Source organism: Lissotriton vulgaris, chromosome 7 (assembly GCF_964263255.1).
Source record: "Lissotriton vulgaris chromosome 7, aLisVul1.2, whole genome shotgun sequence".
Taxonomy (NCBI): Eukaryota; Metazoa; Chordata; class Amphibia; order Caudata; family Salamandridae; genus Lissotriton; species Lissotriton vulgaris.
This window is the reverse complement of record NC_141695.1, coordinates 1,717,616,775-1,717,640,232: the sequence shown is the minus strand read 5'-3', so window position 1 is coordinate 1,717,640,232 and position 23,458 is coordinate 1,717,616,775. Positions and strand designations below refer to the sequence as shown.

General features: G+C 47.8%; 1 protein-coding gene across 4 annotated transcripts in view; it reads right to left on the bottom strand.

Annotated features, from left to right (window-relative positions):
* The window catches only part of IFFO1 (intermediate filament family orphan 1), a 128,727-nt gene that overhangs the window by 51,415 nt on the left and 53,854 nt on the right, over positions 1-23,458 (bottom strand). For 2 of the 4 annotated variants that reach the window (XM_086932898.1, XM_086932899.1), the window contains exons 2-4: positions 22,920-22,980; positions 8,783-8,878; positions 6,516-6,656 (exon numbers count right to left, since the gene is read on the bottom strand). In XM_086932898.1, the coding sequence (XP_086789024.1) occupies positions 6,516-6,656; positions 8,783-8,878; positions 22,920-22,980 (298 nt within the window). The remainder of the gene's footprint in view (positions 1-6,515; positions 6,657-8,782; positions 8,879-22,919; positions 22,981-23,458) is intronic. The other 2 variants (XR_015297638.1, XM_086932900.1) reach the window with 1 other exon arrangement.

The window sequence follows — 23,458 nt, the reverse complement described above, 5'->3', positions numbered from 1 at the left end:
GGGTACATAGGCAGGCGGGCATAAGGAAGTACCACAGAGCAGCAGACGGACGCCCCACACCCACAACCAACTGCTCACAGGGGGGAAACGCAGAAAGAAAAACCAACTAATACCAAACACCGGAGCCACAATTCGGGAAGGGAGCAGGAACACCCACCTCAAACGAGGCAAGAACCTGGCTCATATGTGAAACAGATCCTATGACTAGATGAGGGAAGACAAATTCTGATGCACCAAAAACTCCTGGGACCCTAGAACCCGGCAAACCACCTGGACTCTGCTCACGTCCATAGGAAAAGAAGAGGCAGAATACAAGATAACATCCAAGCACGGAAATAACTCAAACCCCCGACCATGCAATATACAAACCAGGGGAGCCAACACCTAAGTAAAAATAAAAACAGGGAGAGGAATAAAGACCAAAAGGCAACACCAAGAGCTAGTAATGGCGACCCAGGACACAAAGGTGCAGAAAATGCCAGAAACCCAGACGGATTGGGATATGGAGATAGGCATCCAGCAGATCGAAGGACGCCAGAAACCCCTCTGATTGATCAAGGGTAGAACGAGTAAAAGAGATACCATCCGGAACATGACACAGGGAATGATCCAAGAAAGCCACACAAAAACCAACACAGGCCAGCGATCGCCTGTACGCAACACAACAAGAAAGAGAAACTAACACGCACTGAAACCTGTCTGCAAACGAGTCACCAGAACAACGGCCCCCATAACCACGAGACTGTGAACCCCCTCCAAAAGGGCCTGCCCCATCACCCTGACCGGAGGACAAGGCATGACAAAAAAACATTGGTGTAGAGACAGCAGGGGAAGAATTAGAAGGGAAACGGGACAAGACAGCTGAAGGAGCACCCCGGTCATGCCCCTGCCACGAAAGCAGGACCAAAAGCCCTCCAAGAACATGAAAAACTTAAACCGGACCTACCCCACTAGGGTCAGAGGCCAGCGATCCTCCGCAGATGCCCGAACCATATTCTCCAAGGGGGGACCAAACAACCACTCCCCAGAGAAATGGAACGTCAACAACATTCGGGCCATATTCACCTACCAAGATCCCAACCACATCTGCGCCGAACGACCACATAAGACCCAGACGCAGCCGCCCCCACGCAATCAAAATAAATGGCAGACAATAGCTGGGCCTGCAGATCCAGCAGTGCCAAAGTAGAAGAAAGTACTACCCATGGTCCATCAATGCAGCCAAGGAGTGGAATCCTACAGCAAGGCCGCTGGCTAAAGTCCACCACGAAAGGGCAGCGTGCATATCACCAAATCACACTGAAAATCCTGACTGAGACCGCCCACAAGAACGCAGGCCAGGTGAACCTCCCAGCCCACTCACCCAAGCGAGCGCAAAGCAGTGCTGAGCCATCGACCATGGAAAACCATGACTCTACTTGAGCCTACCGACACCCAGGTGAGACTGCCAATACCGGAGCAAGGACACACACGAACAAACAGTTACTCCCCCAACTCCACATAAGCAGGACCACCAGGGGGAGGCCGCAACCAAAGAGCCGACCCAGCAGCCAGCAGCATGGCCACAAGATAAACTAATTTCACCAGTTTAGGACAAAACGTCTTCTCTACAGTGCCAAAACGCCCACGGGCATACGAGCGCTTTACAAAACCACAAATCAAATCAAATTAAAATCAAATCAAGACCGCAACTGCACTCCCCATGAGCCCGCTCCAGCAGGACTGCCACTACCGGGGAGCGAGAGTCAAGGAACAAAAACCAATAGAAATGGAAGGCCGCCCAGGCATGCTCAGCAATACCACAACCCCCACAAAGCTAGAGTCCGCTATAGCAGGACCACGACCACACTCCCCATTCCAGCAGGACTCCCAAAACGAGCCAGGAAACAAAACAAACTATATAGTAGGACCACTCTCCCCACTTACCTGTAATCTCAACCACGCAGCACTCAGAACAGCACAAAAAAACAGGTTTTCCTAAGGGGTGGTCATTCATTTTATATGATTGGTGATTAGAGAAGTGGCCATTTTGGAGGGATGGGAAAGCTAGTATGCTAACTTTTGCTAGGAGTTTCTGTGGGAGGCTGAAGCTCATGTGTTAAAATTACTGTGGCGAGAAACACGGACGAGGAGGTAATGTACCTCGCACGCGCCCTTCAGCAGCTTCTACTGACATAGCTTCAGGGGCCACACTTAGCTCTGTATATGTGCCACAGGCCTTACCTACAACCCCCCCAAGCAATTCCTGCATCTAGACCCAACTCTTCTCACTCGGAATGAATATACATCTTCTAACTTCGCTGCCTGTAGGAATTACAGAGGCTTGAAAAAGCCATATCTTTTGCGTCTTTAACTCACTCCTACAGCTTCTTTTCAACCCTGCTTTCTTCATTTGTAACTATTTTACGATATTTCTCTACCTCTCGTTTCTGCTCCTCTGTACTTCGTGCTTGCTGATTGTCACAAGATAAATAAACACTGTCTGCGGCCCGTGTTTCAGACATTACAGTGGTTTACGTGACGTGAGTCGCTACTAAAGTGGAAGCGATTTGAATGTGTTATTTTCTACATGGTCACTAGATGGCAGCGTTTCGTTACACGTGCGTAACGTGAGATTCATTTAATCTGTTGTTGGACGAAAAGATGGAAAGTTCCCATCCAGAACTGTGGGCAGTGTGCCTTCATTGCTCGGAGTTGGAAGGCCCTCATGCCAGCAATGTCACTCAGTGCCCTGCTTGTATATTATGTTGTGTCCTTGTGCTATGTGAGTGCGTGCGCTGTGAAAACTTATTTGGTATGATGCAAGTGTGTGTTGTAATGTGAGCTTCGGCTGTGTACTTATCTGGACAGCCAATTTACAGGTGTTCACAAGGAACTCGTTTAGATCAAAAAATCATTTATTTTTTGACAAGGTGTTACTGTCTTGTATTGTTTTAAGCTAAATTAGCATACAATGTAGTCAATATGCATTACATTTATTTTTCTTTTAAGTATACTCAGTAATTGACTTCAAACAACACATATGACTAGAGAAAAAACAGCCCTACAAAACAGTTATGATGCAACACTCACTTAAGCCAAAATAAGTGCTTTTTATTTTCAATTGTAATTAGAAAAAATATCGTAAATGTACTGTGTATTGATACTATTTCCACATACATAATGAACATTTGTGACTTATGTGACCCCAGTGGAGTGACCATAACCCAAACAGTGAATATAACTACAGTGACAATTCTTAAAAGGGGGACTTGTCATTGAAATAGAAAAGATGTCCACAAAGGTTTCAGAGTAATTTAAAGGTACTAGAGTATGTTCTAGTGTTTTTTGGACTATCCTCTTATCAATTGTCGATGACGTTTCGACCATCTATGGTTATGGGATCTCTTCAGGACAGATTCTGTAGCATATGATATGCATTGTTACAAGACACTTATATGCTGCATAATTTTTCTTGAAGCAATGCGTTTTAATAAAAGCAGGAGCTATAGCTCTGGATTAGCTCGGAGTGTCCAGGTGTGGGAGTTGGCTTTGTGGTCAGACAGAGCCAGGTGACACGAATGGAGTCCAGATCGAATCTACCATGAGGCCACCTCGGTGCTGACCCAGCCTCACTGGAAGTGCCCCTCATTCTAGACTTGAAGCCCCCTGGATGTTCAAGTACTGAGTGAGGCTGGTCTGCGGCTCTACACGTGCACATCAGTCCTGACCTGCAGTGCCACCAGCACACACATCTGTTCTTGTATCTCAATCCTCACCTGCTGCAATGTCCTAGCATTCCAGTACAGAGACCTGCTGGAAGCTACCCTGCAGCTCTTGTCCTGGTCGAGGACGCACACACAGCTCTTCCAATGACCCTCAACCCTGCACTGCTGTACCCCATACTTTTCCAGGACTTGGGCCATTGCACAGTTCTGCCAGTGCCCCTCTGCCCTGTCCTGCTTCTCCATTGCAGCTCCATTACCTAGATCCTTAGACTGCTCTGTCAGTGCTCCTTAATTTCAATCAAAGCCTCCTTGTATGTTCAGGACTCTTCCATACATCGATCTGCGACTGCGCCCCAACCCTGCCTATATTCCCTTAATTCATTACTCAACATATGAACAGATCCTCCAAGGCACCTCAATATTCAGATTCCGGTACTATGTACATCCTCAGCTGTGCCTGTACACCTTAGCTCTGACCTGCTCCAGTCCCCAAGATGTTCTAGTACTAAAAAACATGCCCACCTCTACTGATACAGTTCATTCATCCATCCCACAATCCCTACAGCAGAGCCATTGGAAGTATGTGATTGTGAGGCCGCAGTGCTTAATACAGCATTTGTCACACAATCAATAATCTGCTGCATAATCTGCAGATTTTAACACAAATGTGGTTTCTAGCTCAAACGGTTCAAAAGTTACCTAAAACGCAGTGACAGGTGTTGCTGCACAGTTCAAGGCCCTTAGCAAAGCTTGACTGGTCACCTTTCTGTTGCCGATTGAAAAATCTTGGTGTTAAACTGGTAGTAATTAGGTGCAATCAATGCCCAGGAAGTATTAACAAGTGTAAACGTGACAAAATAATGAAGTAATACTATCACAAAATGTGCCTCATTACGTTGCATAATTTGCTTATCTTGCCACATAATTTACTCAACCCTGCTTCATAATTTGGCCCTTGCCTGCCGCATAATTACAGTGGCCCTGCCCTACAGTTACAGTCCTGCTGCCCACACACAGCTTTGACAGTGCATTTCAATCCAATCTCGCAGCACTCCTGCTATTCCAGAACTGTGCACCACATAACTCTTCAAATGCACCTCAGTTGTGATCGATAACGCGCCATTCCAACACTGGGACCTACACACTTCCGTCTTGCACCAGCCCTTGCTTTTTGCCCATAACAAACACCTCAATCCTGCCTTGCCCCTCTACCCTCTATTCCATTATCACAACACTCCTCAATCTCCGGTTTTGGGATCCTAGCCTGCAATACCCTCCCCACCTACACCTTTTATATTTCACTCCTGGGGGCATCAGTACAGCACTGACAAGGGATTGCAACCCCGATGGGACTCCCTCTTTTCTATTCCAGGACTTGATCCCCCACGGTTCTGCCAATGCACCCAAACACTGACCTTCTGCATACCCTGTTCATGCTCCAGTGTGTGTTCATGTATGCCTACCTCCAGTGCTTAATTTGTAAAAACAAAATATAAGTGCCAGGGCCCACGCCAGGAGGCCACTGCAGCTTTCATCCCCCATTGCCTCTACCAGTAACAACACAACTATTAACTATCACACTCTTACAGGCCCCCAAAGCTACAACATCGGCTTGGGCAGCATGTATTAGTCGTTTTTAATGTATAATAGTAAACAACTGTTGTGCTCATCGCCAAATTACACAAACAGGACGACCATGTGGCAGGCTGTCTTAAGTGCCGGTGCTGATAATTGAGTGCCAGTGCTGAGCACTAAAAACCACCGGCTCAAATTAACTAAGTACTGTTGATGCTTAATTTGTTTGAAAAAAAAAAGTGCCAGGGTTCTCGTCAGGATGCCACTGCAGCTTGTACCACACATGGCCCCCGCTATGCTTCCAATGATACTAACAACACAACTACTAAGCATCACACTCCTCCTACAAGTGTGACAAGTCAGACTATTTCAGGCCCCCAAAGCTGTAAGAATGGCTTCGGCGGCAGTTAATAGTAATTTTTAATGGATATTGAATTAATAATTGCCTGTTGTTGTGGTCATTTATAAATTAGCCATACAGCGCTACCTTGTGGCAGAGTTCACAAGCACTTGTGTTGACAATTAAGTGCTGGGACCAAGCACTGGAAACCACTGGCTCAAATTAAGCATTGCCCTATCTCTTTGTCAGCTTCTGTTTTCGTTTCCCGTCTCTAAACTCTCTATTTTCCATGTCTCCAGGTCTATATATACAGTGTTTCTTTAATTTGCTTTTCACTCTCCATCCTAGCTCCATTTACACCTGTACCGTCCTCTGCCATGGTCTTACTCTCCCTGACCTTTTACTCTAACCCTGAGTTCCTGCCCCCCCAAGTCTTTTACTTACATTGCATTTTTCCGAGCCTCTATACCGTTCCGTTTCTGCCGCTCTACTTGTCTGACTTATTCTGTCAGAGATTCTGCCTATGACTCCCTTCTTGCCCCAATGCTTCGGCCCCTGTATGTCAGTCTGTGTCTTTTCTTCCTGTACGTGTATACACTTCTAGATCTCTTCGCTTGTCTTTCACTAAATCGTTCTCTGACCCATCTGTCTGCCCCAGTGTCTCTGCTGATGTTTCTTCCTAAGTCTCTGTCCCTTTGTACCTGCATCTCTTTACTTGTCTCTGTGAGTACAGGCGTACCTGGAGCCCCATTCCTCAGGAGCTCCTGAAGAGCCCCAGGCCCTTGTATGTTTGTAGGGCCCCTAGCCTCAGTGCAGTGTTTCCGCCCACATTTGCCTCAATACCATGGGTCCCTGCCTCTGTGAGGCCAGAGGTCCCCCCCCCTCTTCCTCACCTGGAACATCTTGATCATGTCCTCGCAGTTGCGCTGCTGGGCCACATCGCAGAGTTTGGCAGTGATGTCGATGCGGCGGCAGATGTCCATGTCCACCTTCATGGCCTTCTCCTGGATCTTGGTGTCCAGGTCAGAAAGATTCTGGTGTCGACAAAACAGAGATCAGGAAATGAAGACACGATTCAGGAAACCTGAGCCAACGCGGCATATGCACATGTATCTCCCTTAGCATCTAACGTTCAAAGTGACATGTAGATCACATCCATGTATAACAACAAACTCTAACCGTCTAACCCCAACTCCAACACAAAGCACTACAAAAAGATGGCATCATCCTCTCGGATTCACCCAAAACCATATGAGACTAAGATAATGAACTCAAAACATTTGAAACTAATCTCCATACATTACTTCTTTCTTCACTAATTACTCAAAAAGGCTACAATTAGGATATTTTCTCCTTACACCATAACCTCATCCCACAACCCAAACCACAGCCCATGCCACTTCTTAAACAAACCCATACCCAAACACCAACCCAATCTAAAACCCCAAAGCAGGTCGGTCCTCTCTGTAAACACCAGTCCTAAACAGCACTTACCATTTAGCCCAATAACAATGTAATCCCAAACCTATTTTACCATCGTAACAAAGCAGGGACCCATTCCTGTCACTAGGACGTATTTTTTCATCATACATTATCCTAAGCTTCATTCCCAATGCACTACATTTGAATAGACTTTACCTCAGATCCAATCAGGGTAACACCAGACTTGGCCTTAAACATAATCACAACTGCAGGACAACCCGAAGCCTTACCTAACCCCACTCAAAATGCTAGCCCTCAAAAACTCCAACCACCAAACCATGCTCCAGTGTTAATCATCAACTTTAATTCACAACCAGAAACAAGAAACGAATATTCTAAATCTAACCCAACAACAACCAAACTGAACTTAAACTCCCATATTTAAATCATAAGACTCTACACCCCCACTCCACAATACCTGGCATCAAAGCTGAAGATACCTGGTGGGCGTGGATTCCCTCATATTTCTGACACACTGCTTCTTGAACTCCTGACTTTTAAGAAGGAAACAACTATGACACAATCCTTTTCGGGTAGTGCTACCAGAGTCTGGAGCTCTTTGCCACTGGTCCTATGAACCACTTAATTTCCTATATTCAAGGCTGAACTTAAAGACATTCTCCTCCAAAGATACTTTTAATGATGTCTCCTAGGCCAGCTCTTCCTGGACTGCTTCTTCTGGGCAATTTAACATCCTGCTAAGGTTTGCTCCTGACTTTGATCCCATTCTTTCTCACCTGCCCTTTTCCTGTTCTCGGTCGCCTGACATCACACCCCATCTCTCCAAACTGTCAGAATGTCGCTGCCTGATTACTGTACCTGGTAACAATCTCTGCCAACCACTTTCTCTCATCTTAGCTAAACACCCCTCGACATTTCTTTTCATGGGACTATCAGGGGATTATTGGTCTCTAATGAGAATCACTGTGCCTTGTTTATCCTCCACCGTTTACGATATCAAGAGTTTGGATAACTTTGTACGTGTTTTTAACACCTTGGCTGCTATGGCTTTTCCCCTCCTGTGCGGATTGATGGATGAATCCCATTGTTTCATGACGAGCTCAGCTCGTCATAAGCACACGACCAGTGTGCCTCATGACGAGCTGAGCTCTTCATGAGCAGCGAAGGGGTTAACTTGCTACTCCACATGTAATGTTTATACAAACTCTTATCCGTAAGTTTCACTTCTTATGTAAGGAGCTCTAAAGCCTGTGAACGAAGTCCACTCTATATAAAAATCACATTTATAAATGAATGAATAAATAAATAAAAGCAAGTCTAGCCTAAATACCACCACACTAACCATAAGCAATTCTAACACCACAACCCTAACCTTCCGCATATTCCCCCATCCGTAACCCAGCCAATATGGCACAATCCGTCTACTTACTACCAGGACAACTCAAAAACCTGCAGGTAACAAAAATCCTCCCCCATCGGAATCCAAGCCCAAGAGCACTAACAGGGCAAGTAGGGAGATCACACTGACAGGGAACGACAGGTGGAAGCTACTAGTGTCAGACTACTGCTGGAAACAGCACATAACGACAGGCCACTGCTTGTAGGAGGTGGATATGCTGTGAGAAGCTGCTTGTGCTGCCGTGAGAGGAGAAGGCACACTGTTGGGAGGATGTGGGCGAGAACACATGTGAGGGGAAGAGGTGTCTTTTTTACTCACATTGCTCATTAGCCCTTTGAAAACCACCAGTTCGGCCTTCAGTTGGCCCACCTTTGCTGCCAACTCTTCCTGACAGGCGTCAGCCTCCTGTGCCTCCTAAGCAGGAGAAGGGAGAAAAGAACAGGGACGACAGGGTGTGAGCTGTGCGAACAGCGTGCTAGCAGTGGGGGTGAGCATGGTTTGTGGGCTGTGAGGATAGAGTGTGAACAGAAAGTGGTCGTTGAGCAGAGGGTAGCAGGTAAGCAGAAGACAGCCAAACATCACAGATAAGCAAAAGATACACAGCGTGAAAGCAGCAAGAAGCGTACAGGCAGCTGGTAGTTTTCAAACACCTGGGGCCGTATTACAGAATATGACGTTTTTCTTGTTAGCGCCAGGCGTACCTTTCAAATGGTGTGCTCTGGGCCAACAAGGAGAGTGCACTGTATTAGATGCTATGCGCTGCCCCCAGGGCAGCCGGGAAGTTGTGCTGCCCTAGGGGCAGTGCATTCAAGTAAAATACGGACCAGGTTTGAGGCAGACGCTCCGTGTTTCAATGTGCAGTCGGCGACCCACCTGCAATTTTAAGAGGGGAGAGAGATCCCTTTGCAGGCGGGTGCAGTGAGTGACTGCACCGGTTTTCAAGGGGATGTCTATTGGTCAATAGGACCACCTTTTATACAAAGATGGATCTTTCATAGATTCACATGCTTGAATTGTTCCTCGTTGTAGAAGTGGGAGTCCCACAGTACAATAATAAAGTATTCATTAGTTATATAATAGGCTATAATGGCATTAGAAGGTTAGTTTAGCAGCCTCTGTGTGTCCTTTTTAAAAGTGAACCAAACTTGAACTATGACCAATCAGGCAACAGCACCCACACATCAGAACATTCCCAACGGAGACGGTTTTCCTCAGATTTTCTACTGCATGTTGTAGAAGTGAGTCTCCCTCAGCTCTGCTCAGTCTGTTCTTCACCTCAGGTGTTCTTAACATTTCAATAGGTCTGATTCTTAGATCCTGCAAATCTTGTGGGAAGAAGTGATTATAAGTGGACGACTACATAATCCTCATCATTCTGTGAAAGACTTCGAAATATATCACACTTTTTCTTCTGAAACACTGCGAGACCGAGAGCCAAGGCTCCTGTCATGGCCCCAGAGCTCAAAAACTGTCTCTTCAGGTGAGGACAGCAACTCTTCTATTGAGCCTCAGAAGAGAGATAGATCCCATGACCAGGTAACCTCTGAAGGAAGCAGAAAAAAAATCACAAGACTTCACATCTTGGGTCTTTCAGAATAATTGAGAAAAAGGAGAAAACGTATAAAATATCCTCAAAAAGCACTTCCTCAGAGCCTCCCACCCCTGCTGCCAACTCTTCAAAGCACTTGCATACCTCTACAGAGCCGTCGACATCAAAAACCAAGATTCAGAAAGTACCGTTGAGGAAAATACCCTAGTCGACGAGCACCACATCGACGATCATCACCTGTTCATCGTCTGCGCCATCAGCGACAAAAGGCTTTGTCAGTGGTTACTGCACTCATACCGTTGACTAACATCTCCTCGTTTGCCATCAAACAATTGACTCGTCAACTGACCCACCATCGACCAAGCTCTCGTCGTCAGACTCACTGTCCTCAAAGCCATCATTGGCGAAGCTGTCCATGAAACTGCCGTCACCGGATGCCTCATCGATTAAGTCGAATACGTAACCTCCTATGGAACCATCACTAATGTCGTCGATGACACCGTCAACGGGGATACAATCTCCAAAAGCTTTTCTGAAGCCTCATGACACTTCCCCCAGCAAAGTTTCTCCCGTTCCTCTGCGCTATCTACTCGACGAGTTAGATAATTCAGAAGAGGGGCCTTTAGGGATGGCGCATAGCCCATCTGAATTGCAAGTCAAAAATCAGGATGAAGACGACAAAGAGGATATTTATTACAGACATTATTATAATTTTAGGTACCGTTATTCCTACTTGCTAGAGTATCCACATCCTCCATCACAAGTACAGGTACCCTTTTCTTTGGCGCAAGACTAGCAGGCGATGCTACAGGATTATCGCAAAAGGTTCCCAGATCTTGCACAACACCCTAAAACACCACCTTCTCCGCCACCACATATTCCATCCACTCCACTTATGCCACCTCCTAGAACGCCACGGATGACACCTGCCTCTGCTATACCTTTGCCGCCCAGAGATGATCCATCATCATCATCCTCTGACAATGACACAGAAGAGGGTGAGATTCATGACACCCATCCATCTCATGATGAGTGGGACGAATAGACAAATGTGGTCTGATATAGGCTCTTTGTTGGACCTTGTGCCCAAAGATAAAAAATCAGAGGCAAGAAAGATATTGCAAGAAGGGGAGCGCACATCCTCTGAAAATCATCAATTGTGCAATTGACATCGCTTCCACTGGCTTTCATCATTTGGCAGGAGCAGCTGTGCTTTGCACAGTCCGGGTTGGTTAAAGTTGACCTTATTCAGACCAGAAGTTCAGTCCAAGATATTGGATACGCCATATGATGGTGGTACATTATTTGGGAAGCACATCGATAACGCCTTGCTTGCCATCAAAACTGACACGGACACTGCTAAATCCCTCAGCACATTGCAGTTTCACAAATTTCCCTTTCGTGGAGGTCGAGGCAGGGGTTTTTCTTCATAAAGAGGATCATCTCAGTGATACCAGCAGTATCAGCCCCATCAGTCCCAATATAGACCTCCATATCAGCAGCAGCAGTACCGCCATCCACCATCTGCCGTCTACTCAAGACAAACAACTAGGCTCAAGCAGCCCATGCTGACCAGAGACGTCTCGCCCAAGCAGTAACCTCAATTCAATGCAAGCTACTATCCCTTCACCCGTCTCTGTGGGTGTGAACTCCTCTAATCATCTGCCCCATTGGAGGCAAATTACGAAGGACAAATGGGTATTAGATCTCCGAACCGATGGTCATACCCTCAAGTTCAATCAGACACCTCCAAAGGGTTCGCACCCCACCGTCTTCATTTATTACGACAAGAGGCTTTCATCATGCTCTCCGAGGGCACAATTTAGGGGGTTCCCTTCAATCAGAAGAACACACATTTCTACTCTCGTTTTTTCCTTGTCAAGAAGAAATCAGGGCAGTAGAGACCCATTCTAGACCTAAGAGTGCTCAATAAATTCCTAAAGAAGCAATCCTTCTGTATGGTCACTCTCTGACACTTTTCTGCCAAAAATCCCAGATTTCATCATAACTATGGATGCCTCCCTCGAAGGTTGGGGTGGTCATCTTCAGGATGCCCAAATCCAAGGCAAATAGTCTGCATCCCAATGGTCCATGCATATAAACCGCCTGAAGCTCAAAGCCCTCTTCCTCACTCTCCAAGCTTTCCTGCCTCACATACAAGGATCATCAGTGCTAGTTCGCACCGACAACACGACCGGCATGCACTGCGTGAACAAGCAAGGAGGAACAAGATCCCATGCTCTCTTCTTTGGGAGTGACTGGCAATTCGCAACATCACCCTCAAAGTGGAGCATGTTGCAGGAACAAACAACACAGTAGGGGATGTGCCCAGCTGATCTTTGGAAAGTTGCCATGAATGGGAGCTAGACCCCCCCCATCTACATGATCCAGAGGATTCTCAGCAAGATGAGGCTGGAGAGATACTATCTGATACTAATTGATCGATGGTGGCCAAGGCAGTACTGGTTCACCAAACTCCTCCTGAAGTCAGAGTCCAGGCCAGTTCAACTGCAGATCAAACCAACACTCCTGACATTCAACCAGGGCAAAGTTCTGCACTTGGATCCACGCTCTCTCCAATTAAATGCATGGCTCCTGAATGCCATGAATTTAGAGATGTAAGCATTCCTCACGAATGCAATGACATTTTGGCTAGTGCTTGAGCACAATCAACCAATAAATGATACAGATTAAAGTGAAATGGGTTCTGTTTATGGTGCCAACAATGTAACTTGCATCCTATGGAGGCTGCACTGGAAGAAATCGTGCCTTATCTTCTCTCTCTTGCTCGTTCAGGTTTTTTACATGCATCCCTTAGGGTACATCTTGCAGCGAGAGTCAGATATAGAAGTTCTTCTCAGGTTTCATCACTGTGCTCCACCAGAATAATAAAACAGTTCATGAAGGGCCTTTTCCAAGTGTTTCCTCCTGTACAACCTCCCTAACCAAAGTGGCATCTTAATATTGTCCTTTCCCAACTCATCAAACCACAGTTTAAACCAATTCATAAGGCAGACTACAAATTCCTTACCAGGAAAGTAGCCACCCTTCTCGATCTCACATCCGCAGGAAGGGTGAGCGAGATTCAGGCATTAACACTCCAATAGCCTTTTCTCCAATTTACAGCTGACACTATCATCCTTCATACTAACCCAAAGTTCATACCAAAGAAGACCCCACAGTTTCATCTTAATGAACCGGTTATTCTTTTCACCTTTCTTCTCAATCCAACTACTCCAGCGGAACAGTCTCTGCACACATTGGACATAAAGAGATGTATAACGTTTTATTTGCATTGCACCATGCAGTTCGGTAGATCCCAGCAGCTCTTTGTATCCTATGGTCAAGCTCAGCTGGGCAGGCCTGTGACTAGAGCAACCATTGCTAGATTAATCTACACCTATTCAATTTTGCCATTCCAAAGCGGGCAACCTCTTTCTTCTAATCCAAAGGTGCACTCTACAAGAGCAGTTTCCACAACAGCCGTCCGGTTCGCGTGTGTCCCCTTAGAGGTGATCTGCCATCCTGCAATGTGGAGAAGCGCACATACTTTCAAGCAGCATTATTGCCTGGATTCAGCACATCGCAGTGATACAGTTGTCGGACAGGCAGTACTACGACAACTATTTCAATGAGGTGATATATATACACACTGCTTGCTATTGTGGTTCAAGCTTCTGAATCTATGATAGTTCCAATACTGGATAAGAAAACTAGTTACTTACCTTTAACTTCAGTTATCCAGTATTGGTATTTTTCATCGATTCACATGCGACCCGCCTTCCTTTCTTTAGATGCTTTCCTCATATATCGAGTTAAACTCCTCCACTAGTGCTCAACAAGCATTTGCAATGCAATAGGTCTCGCAGCATTAAAGTTTGAGTTACTGGCATTGTAAATGACAATGCTTTGCATTAATTTTTTTACATTTGCAATTGGTATATAAACATTGTTTGTGAGTAGTTAGCTGTTGCTTATGCTAAGCTAAGTTGGCAGTAATATAGAGTGCTAGTCTTGCTTGTTATAAGCATGCTGATTGAAAGCGCTCGGATACCTGCGGGTAAAGTTTGCGCTATATAAAAGTGAAAACTAATAAATAAATAAAAAACAGCCTACCTGTACCACGTCCGTTCTTATGACAGAAGCATGCACAAAGAGAGAAGGGATAGAGGTGTGCACACACAAGGAAGCAGGGACGTGCACACATGAAACAATGGAAGCGCAGAGGTAAGCATAAACGCAGGGCACGGGGAGGCAGAGGGATGCACACAAGAGAAGCCGAGAGGTGCAAGCGGAGATGGGGAGGGACATGGATGTGCACAGCACGAAAGAGACAGGGAGTGTACAGGTGCACAGAGGAATGCATAGGAACCCTCCCTTCTCAGGGGTGCAGCCGCATCCATTATTGGTTAGTGACTTTGATATTTTTTATTAGGTCTCGGCTCAACGCGCGGAAGCGCGTCTCCGCCGAGATCTTTTGTTAGCGACTATGCTTCCCAGGAGACAGTTTCGGCCACGCGCATCCTTCGAGGCGATTTGTAACTGGAACGCGCGCTGTGGCCAGGCGCTGTCTCCTGGGAAGCTCAAGCACCACACACGCATGCGCATACACACACACAAGCGCCCATGCACGCACACACATACATACATACATACAGAGACCCCCCCCCCCCCCTGACACATACACACACACGCGCACACACACAAGTGCACCGAGGCCCTCCTTCCCTCCCCCGCCGTCACCGTCGCACACATACATACACACACGAGCATACACGCACACACACACACACAAGTGCACCGAGGCCCCCCCTCCCCCGCCCCCGCCGTCACAGTCGCATACACACACGAGCATACACGCACACACACACAAGTGCACCAAGCCCCCCCAGCCTTTTTGAAACTTACCTGGGCAATGTCGGGGACTCTTCTCTCAGCACGCGGTGCCCAACCTCCTGCTGGCGCGGCCCCGGGGCTCCACACCGCTCACAGGAGCCCCGGGCCGCGAGACGCATCGACTCCGCCTGCCTCCTCTTCCGGTCTGGACGTGGCCCCACCCCCGTCACAGGCGACCGTGCCTGACTTCCGGGGCGGCCGCGGCGGGATTCCACCCGACCATGCTACCCACTGATTTGGAAATTCGGCAATCAACTGTTGCGCTCTGCACCAGGAACGCACAAACTGTGTACACAAAGACACACAGACAGACCTCTTTCTATGTGTGCGTATATATATATTATATTTTGTGGACTTATTTTGTGTCCTCTTGTTTACCGAAATATGCGTTCACGGCTGTGACACAGAAAGTGGACGTATAAAGTAACTAGTCTCCTGTGGCAATATTCACCCCAAGAACACTGGCCGTAATGAATTAGTGACAAGCCGCCACTCTCCGCACTCCTAACGCGCCAACGTCACAGAGGCCTCCTGAGTTCCTCGCGCTTGAGGGGCAGCTAGCTCGCGAGTAAGGTTCCAAAGCGCCTAGCCGCAGGCGTCTGTCCCCTGGCACGCACGCATGCAGCATGCTCGAGGTGTGCCCTGATCTGACAAAATAAATTAATTGTGGCCCGGTGAATTATTGTGCAGGAGCCGAGTATGGTGTGTCTGCTGGGAGCCGGTACCACTGCACAGAAAAAGAGTGCAGTGAACCCGTCGTGGAGCAGCCTGGCTTATGCAGTGTGTCTGCTTGGAGCCGGTGCCACTGCGCCGAAAGTGTAGGAGGAAGCGAGCGCATTGAGGCTGTCAGGAAGCACTGTTCACTGCGCTAGGGGTACAGACACACAGTGCACTGCACCAGTCACAAGCAGCGCCCGCTGGGGTAGGGGTGCTGCGGTCAGGCAAAATAGCTCTGCGGGAGAGCAGCGTCTCCTGCGTCATGTGGGCAGGTGCCGAATGCCGTGCGGCTGCAGGGGGCCGGCGCCCGCCGAGCTGGCAGTAATGGAGCGGAGTGCAGCGTGTTTGTCAGTAAGGGAGTTGACTGTCCTACAGAGAGCAGAGTCCGCTATGGTAGGGGTGGTACCGAGTTGGTAAGGGAGCAGCGTCTCACGTGGAGTGCGTGCGCCAGCTCAGGGCGCACATACACTGCGCTTGGTGTGCTGCTCCTGAGTGCGGTTTGTCTGCCAGGAAGCTGCTTCGACAGTGCACTGAGTCCCACAGGGGAAGGCACCGCTGTGCCACGTGAAGCCGAATGTATTTGCGCCTTTAGAACCAGACTCTACTTTCTGTACCACGTGCCGTGCGTTCGAGTGCCTACATTTCCGAACAGGCTGCATGGGTGCAATGTGCGCATGCCCACCGGGCCTTTAGTGCACTTTGAGCTCACAGAGTAGGCTACAAAAGTGCAATGCCAGCCCGGCTAACAAGGCCCCCAGGTCCATGTGTGATGCTGCTACAGTCCATTTTTTTTTTCTTTGAACTCTGGGACCCGTAGTCATATTCATTCTTTCTGTTATAAAACGGGACTACAAGTACATTTCAGAATCCAAAACACAAATAAAAAACTGTTCCGCGCCGGCATCTCACGCCTGGCCCTGGGAAACTTGGCAGCTATGCAGTACATGTCCCAAGAAGCAGATTGCACGTGCCTCGCAGCTGAAAGCAGAGTGTCTCCCGGTATTTACCATCATTGTGTGTTGGTGCTCCGAGATAAAGTCTCCGCTACACCAAGATGAGCTTACATTGGTGTACCCTTTGGGAATCAGCCTGACTGGCGCACTCAATGGGTTACAATCTCCAAGGGGGCCGCGTGCAATATACCCCCTGTGGTGCAGCGCACGCGCGACTGAGCTAAACGCCTGGGGGCTTATTTACAAGGCACTTGCACCACTTTTGCGTCATTTTTAACATGGGAAAAGTGACGCAAAAGAGGCGCACATGGCTTGTAAATCTGCCCCCTGGTTCCCAGTTCATTACATGTTACAGGGTGTGAGACCACAGCCGCCAAGTGCTTAGAATTTAAGTGCAGTGTATATCCCGGTGTCCAGCGGCCTCTGCAATGGAGCTGAGTGCGGATTATCATCCAGCGGGAGGCCTCTGCTGTTCCATGTGCAGGTTAGTGAGTGCAGAGTAGTGAGTGCAGAGTAGTGAGTGTGCAGACTGCAAAGTAGTGAGTGCAGAGTAGTGAGTGCAGAGTGCAAAGTAGTGAGTGCAGAGTAGTGAGTGTGCAGACTGCAGAGTAGTGAGTGCAGAGTAGTGAGTGCAGAGTGCAGAGTAGTGAGTGCAGAGTAGTGAGTGCAGAGTAGTGAGTGTGCAGACTGCAAAGTAGTGAGTGCAGAGTAGTGAGTGCAGAGTAGTGAGTGCAGAGTAGTGAGTGTGCAGACTGCAAAGTAGTGAGTGCAGAGTAGTGAGTGCAGAGTAGTGAGTGTGCAGACTGCAAAGTAGTGAGTGCAGAGTAGTGAGCGTGCAGACTGCAAAGTAGTGAGTGCAGAGTAGTGAGTGCAGAGTGCAAAGTAGTGAGTGCAGAGTAGTGAGTGCAGAGTAGTGAGTGCAGAGTAGTGAGTGCAGAGTAGTGAGTGCAGAGTAGTGAGTGCAGAGTAGTGAGTGCAGAGTAGTGAGTGCAGAGTAGTGAGTGCAGAGTAGTGAGTGTGCAGACTGCAAAGTAGTGAGTGCAGAGTAGTGAGTGCAGAGTAGTGAGTGTGCAGAGTAGTGAGTGTGCAGAGTAGTGAGTGCAGAGTAGTGAGTGCAGAGTAGTGAGTGCAGAGTAGTGAGTGCAGAGTAGTGAGTGCAGAGTAGTGTGTGCAGAGTAGTGTGTGCAGAGTAGTGTGTGCAGAGTAGTGTGTGCAGAGTAGTGAGTGTGCAGAGTAGTGAGTGTGCAGAGTAGTGAGTGTGCAGAGTAGTGAGTGTGCAGAGTAGTGAGTGTGCAGAGTAGTGAGTGTGCAGAGTAGTGAGTGTGCAGACTAGTGAGTGCAGAGTAGAGAGTGTGCAGACTAGTGAGTGCAGAGTAGTGAGTGCAGAATGCAGAGTAGTGAGTCCAGAGTAGTGAGTGCAGAATGCAGAGTAGTGAGTGCAGAGGGAGTGTGCAGAGCAGTGAGTGCAGGTGCAGAGTGGTGTGTGCTGTTGAGTGCAGTGTGCTGTTATTTATGATTTAAGGACAAAAAAAGAAATGTCATGAGCAATGCCAATAGCTCTACTTTTAATGATGCCGAGACCATTGCATTGTAAATGCTTGTTCTATTTATCTCTGGTCTATTGTAAAGCACTCTGATACCCGCAAGGGTTATGTTGGCGCTATAAAAAACTCTCTAAATAAATAAGTTGCCAAGTTTTTTAGAACCCTGAAAATGGCAAGGGCATCAGAGTTACAAACTTATAAAAGTCATCCTCTCTTCAAAATGGCTTCTGTTGTGCAAAGTTTAGAGCACACAGCAAGCACCGAGAGGCAATGGAAACAGAGGATACTGCGCAGCCACCAAAAATGCACACAAAACAGAACTACTAAACACCAGCTCAACTTGGTCCATGTTTCATCCAAGTTGGAAGGATAAAACACCAGGTCCAGGACATGAACCTATGATCGTGAAATGACACTGAAATGCCTGCAGCAGACTTCTTATTAGTAAGCTATCTCAAACACCAATGAGTGACTTTACTTACAAAAACAAACAGATCCCAAACATTTATTTCCAGCCAAAAACGTGCAGATCCAAGAGAGTATGGCTGGGAAGTAATTGCAACCGGTTGTGGCCGAGTCCTGCCTCAGAAATGCCCACTTAGGGCCAAAAACAGAGTGTTCAGCTCTTCAAAACTGCAGCTGGCAGAGAGCCTTCAGCGCAGCCCAGTGACATTATCGCCTGCTCTGCCAAATACTGGCGCTTCGCACACATTTAAACCCCAAGAGTCGGAGGCGGAACAGCTCTTCCTTTAACCCTTCCACAGGCGACAAAATGAAGGGGTAGAAATGGTAAAGTCATCCCGTCATTTGCAGCGCCAAGAAGACAACGACCTCAAATGCTATACCGAAACACATCTTTTAAATGTATTTAGAATTTATATTTAAAAATGTTTGGCAGTCGAGATGGGAGGTCATCTTACGCTCCTATTCAAACCCTGATCTCCTCGCTGAGAAGCATTTTGTGCTGGTTTAGTGGGGGCTTTTGGTGAAGGAGGGAATCCATAGGAGAGAAATCAGCAGCTTTGCTTTATTTTCGGTCCCGGGTCTTATTGGCGCTTAAAATCTCAGCAAACAAATTTAAACAAAAGCAAATGAGTGTGGAATATTTGTTTAAATGTTTAAACCGAGCTGACACCGGCCCAGCAGACAGACGAGCTGCATGCGAAACCTATCGTGGGGCGGGACTTCCGTTTTGTGAAGCCCGCGCCCACGGAGTGCCTGGAGGAGCACCGAGGGAGAGCCCCGCGGTCGGAGGCTGCACAAGTCCGGAGGGCCGGTGAGCGGGGAAGGGGGGGGGGGGGATGCCTGTATGTGTGTGTGTGCGACGGCGGAGGGGTGGGGTGGTGCGACGGCGGAGGGGTGGGGGGGGATGCTTGGTGCACGTGTGTGTGTGTGTGTGTGTGTATGCGACGCTAGGATATTAGTTAAGATCTTACAATCTGTCTTTAAAATAGATAGCAGACAGATCTTTATGTGGTTTCAGAATAGGTTTAAGGCTCCAGATGAAAGGGGCCAGCCCAGAAGCCAATTGTCTTAGGGCCCCAATGCATACTCGGCAGGGGGGTTGGTACCAGCCTTTTATCGCTGCATAGCAATGGTTGTTGCGGGCCAGCAGAGTTTAGCCAAGTAAAGTTCCCAGCGGTATGGAGGCCACATGAAAAGTCACTCACAGATAAGGTTGCCGGCAGCCAGTGACCACTGCGGTTGTCTTTGGGGTCCTACAGGGTCTCTGTATGTGTGGGTGCGTGCGTGCATGAGCGCTCGTGTGTGTGTCTGTCGCTGTTTCTGCGCATGCGAGTGTGGTGTTGCTGCTTCCCAGGAGACAGCAGCTGAGCGCGTTCGCGAGCGCGTGGCCAGCGGAAATCGCCTCCTTGAAGAGGCAATGCGCGTGGCCGAGGCTGTCTCCTGGGAAGCACAGTCCGTGACAAAAGATCTCGGCGAGTACAGCGCTGACGCGCTGTATCGCTACGAGACCTAAAAATCTGAGGACCACAGTCTCTGTTGGGAAGGTTCTAGGGGGTGCTGTTGCCTGATTGGTCATAGTTTAAGTTTGATTCTTTTATAAAAAGGACATGGACAGGCTGCTAAACTAACCTTCTATTGCCATTATAGCCTAATATACAACTACTTACTGCTTTATTATTGTACCATGGGACTCCAACTTTGACGACTGGGAATGATTCAAGCATTTGAATCTATGAAAGATACCAATACTGGATAACTGAAGTTACAGGTAAGTAACTCGTTTTCTACCCCTCCAGAGGGTTGCCATCAGGGGACTCACTGGAAGTGTGCCACCTTTTGGGTGGAGCACTGTCAGTGTGCCTCCTGACAGCTCCTTTCTGCTGCGCCCACGTCCTTAATCTGACGTGGGTGCAGAGGCAAAGGGATTCCCTCATTTGCATAGGGCTAGGCCCCCATGCAAATAAGGGAACGCTCTCTGGTGATATCGCTGGAGCTTTATGTACATCAGTGCTATTTGTATTTCAGAAGGGTCCGCACAAGCGTCTGCGGCCTCTTCTGTAATATCAAAGTGCCCATGGGGCGCGCAAAGCAGCCGCTAATGCCCATTGCGCCACCGGGGCACTTCGTTTAATATGGCCTCAGGTAGCATATGAGCAGTAGGTAGCTGCAAGCAGCAGGTAGTGTGCTAACATTATGTTGCTTGCAAGTAGCCGGTAGAGTGTTAGCAGTAACCCTGGGCGGAATGGGACTACGCCGAGGTCCACAGAGTTGGGGACAAACTCCATAGAGCTCCACTCCGCCTCCATCCCCCCACCCCATTTAAGAATTAATAAAAAGTGCATGAAAGATTAAAGAAAAAACGACTTACCTTCACTGTGGCGTCCCCGGGCTGCTGTCCTCCTCTTCTTTTCCGTTTCAGGGTGATCTGCGTGGGCACCCTCACATGCGCATTTCTCGCAAGGAATGCGCATGCGCAGATCACCCTGAACCGGCAAAGAAGAGGAGGACGGTAGCCCGGGAACGCCGCAGTGAAGGTAAGTCTTTTATCTTTAATCTTCCATGTACTTTCAAATAATTCTTAATTGGAGGGGGGGGGGTGAAGGCGGGGGCTGGTCAACTCCGTCAAGCTGCGGAGTGTGCAGAGATTTACCTAATCCATGTTCTCCACTGAACGCAGAATAGGCAAATCTCTGCACACTCCACGGGCGGAGCGGAGTTCTCTACCCACGGTTAGTTAGCAGCTGATAGCTTGCATGCAACAGGTACTGTGCAAGAAACAGTGGCAGGTGGTCTGCAAGTAGCACATCACATGCAAATATCATGTAGTTTACAAGACGCAGGTAGCATGCGAGCTGCAGGTAGCTCGCTAGTGGAAGGTAATGTGTGAGCAGCATAAGACATGCAAGCAACAGGTAGCTTGCAAACGGCAAGTAGCTTGCGAGCAACCAGTAGTATGCAAGCAGCAGGCAGCTCTGAATCATAAAGCAGTCTGTTAACAGCAAGTTTGAAAGCAGGATGTAGCCAATGAGTAGCAGGCATCTTATATGTGGCGGGTACAAAGTGAACATTTATCAAAACAACAACGGGTCCTGAGCATACGAGAATGAGGGAAACAATTGATATATATAGATCACAATGGAGTTCTATATAGTTCAGGATTCCTTGACCAGCCGGCCAGGGAATATTTATTGGTTCAATAAGTTTATGATCTCGAAAATACAGCAAATAACCCAAGAAATAAGGGTTACATTGGGGCACAGTCCTGTGCCATACAAGGAGGAGAGAGGTGAGAGAGTAAAGGTAAGTGAAGAAAATTATCAGGCAAACAGAGTGAGCTTGCAGGTCACTGGTATTAGTTTTACATTAACAGTGTATCCTGGAGTTATTCATACAAACAATAGTATTGAGGAGTTACATGTATGAATTACTCTAAGGTCGACGTTTCGATCCCCAGCTCAGGTATCACGGGATCATCATCAGGACAAGAAAAATAGTTTTGCCTGAACAAAGTTATTTACAACACCTAGTTGGTGGCTTGAAGTAGGATTAGCTTCAGATGGGAAGGTCCTTTTTGGGTCACCAACGCAAGTCGTTCTTCGTAGGTGAACCGTTCCTTAGGATGCGGTTGGATTGGGGATTCTGTGTGGGCGCCGGGATTGATGTGGGGGTAAAACCCAATCGTTTGGGATGCAAGGGAGTATACCACCGAGATAACGGGTCTTGCAATTGGTCAGTCAGGGACATCTGATCCTATGCGTTACCTTGCATAGTTTGGTGGGAGGTATCGGTAATTTGCAGAAGTCCGTTTCAGTTAATGAGACTACAATATAGTCTATCCGGTTGGAGCACAATTCTATGGCTAGCCTCGGGTTACTTCAGGGCAGGATCGCCGTCCTCCAGCGTCTTGGGATAGCGCCGAGTATGGAGGTGCGGCCAGACGAATAACTGGTCCGCGGTTGGAGTAAACAATTCTCCGCAGGCGCCGGTCACTGGAGCTGCTCACGATGGAACGCGCTGCAGGTAGCTCGCTAGTGGAAGGTAATGTGTGAGCAGCATAAGACATGCAAGCAACAGGTAGCTTGCAAACGGCAAGTAGCTTGCGAGCAACCAGTAGTATGCAAGCAGCAGGCAGCTCTGAATCATAAAGCAGTCTGTTAACAGCAAGTTTGAAAGCAGGATGTAGCCAATGAGTAGCAGGCATCTTATATGTGGCGGGTACAAAGTGAACACCAGGAAGCGTGCAAACAGTTGGCAGCATGTAGAGTACAAGTGAGGGTAGTGTGTGGAAAGAGGGGAGGTAGTGTGCTAGTGCATGCAGTCTTGGACCTCACCTCATGGAGTTCGTTCACCTTGTCCTGCAGTTGGACCCTCATGGTGTATTCTTCCTCCCATCTACGGAGATAAAACAATATATCAGAATATTGCCCACCAACTCTCACATCTGATAAACACCACCTATCCAGATCAGACACCCTTAGTGCCACCTCCATGTCTGGTGTGCCGGCCGTCTGAACTTAGGACAGATATATTACCTTTTGCAGGCGCGACACCATACAATCACTGTGGATACTACATATACATATACATACACCGTATGAGCAGATGCATAGAACGTAATATACTGGTTATTGCCATTATTATATGTGGGAGGGGCCATGACTCACAAGAGATGACGCCTCAAGTGAGTAATGATGCCCTTCTCTTAATAACAAGAATATTCCACTGTACGCATCTGCGTCTGTAAACACACACTGAAGAGACCTTGTGATTATTAGGAAATGTGTTTCCTTGTGTAAAGTAATTGTTAAATGCAATCTGTGAAGCAATAAAAAGTGTGGTTTTTTTTATGGTCATTTTCTGCTTGATATTT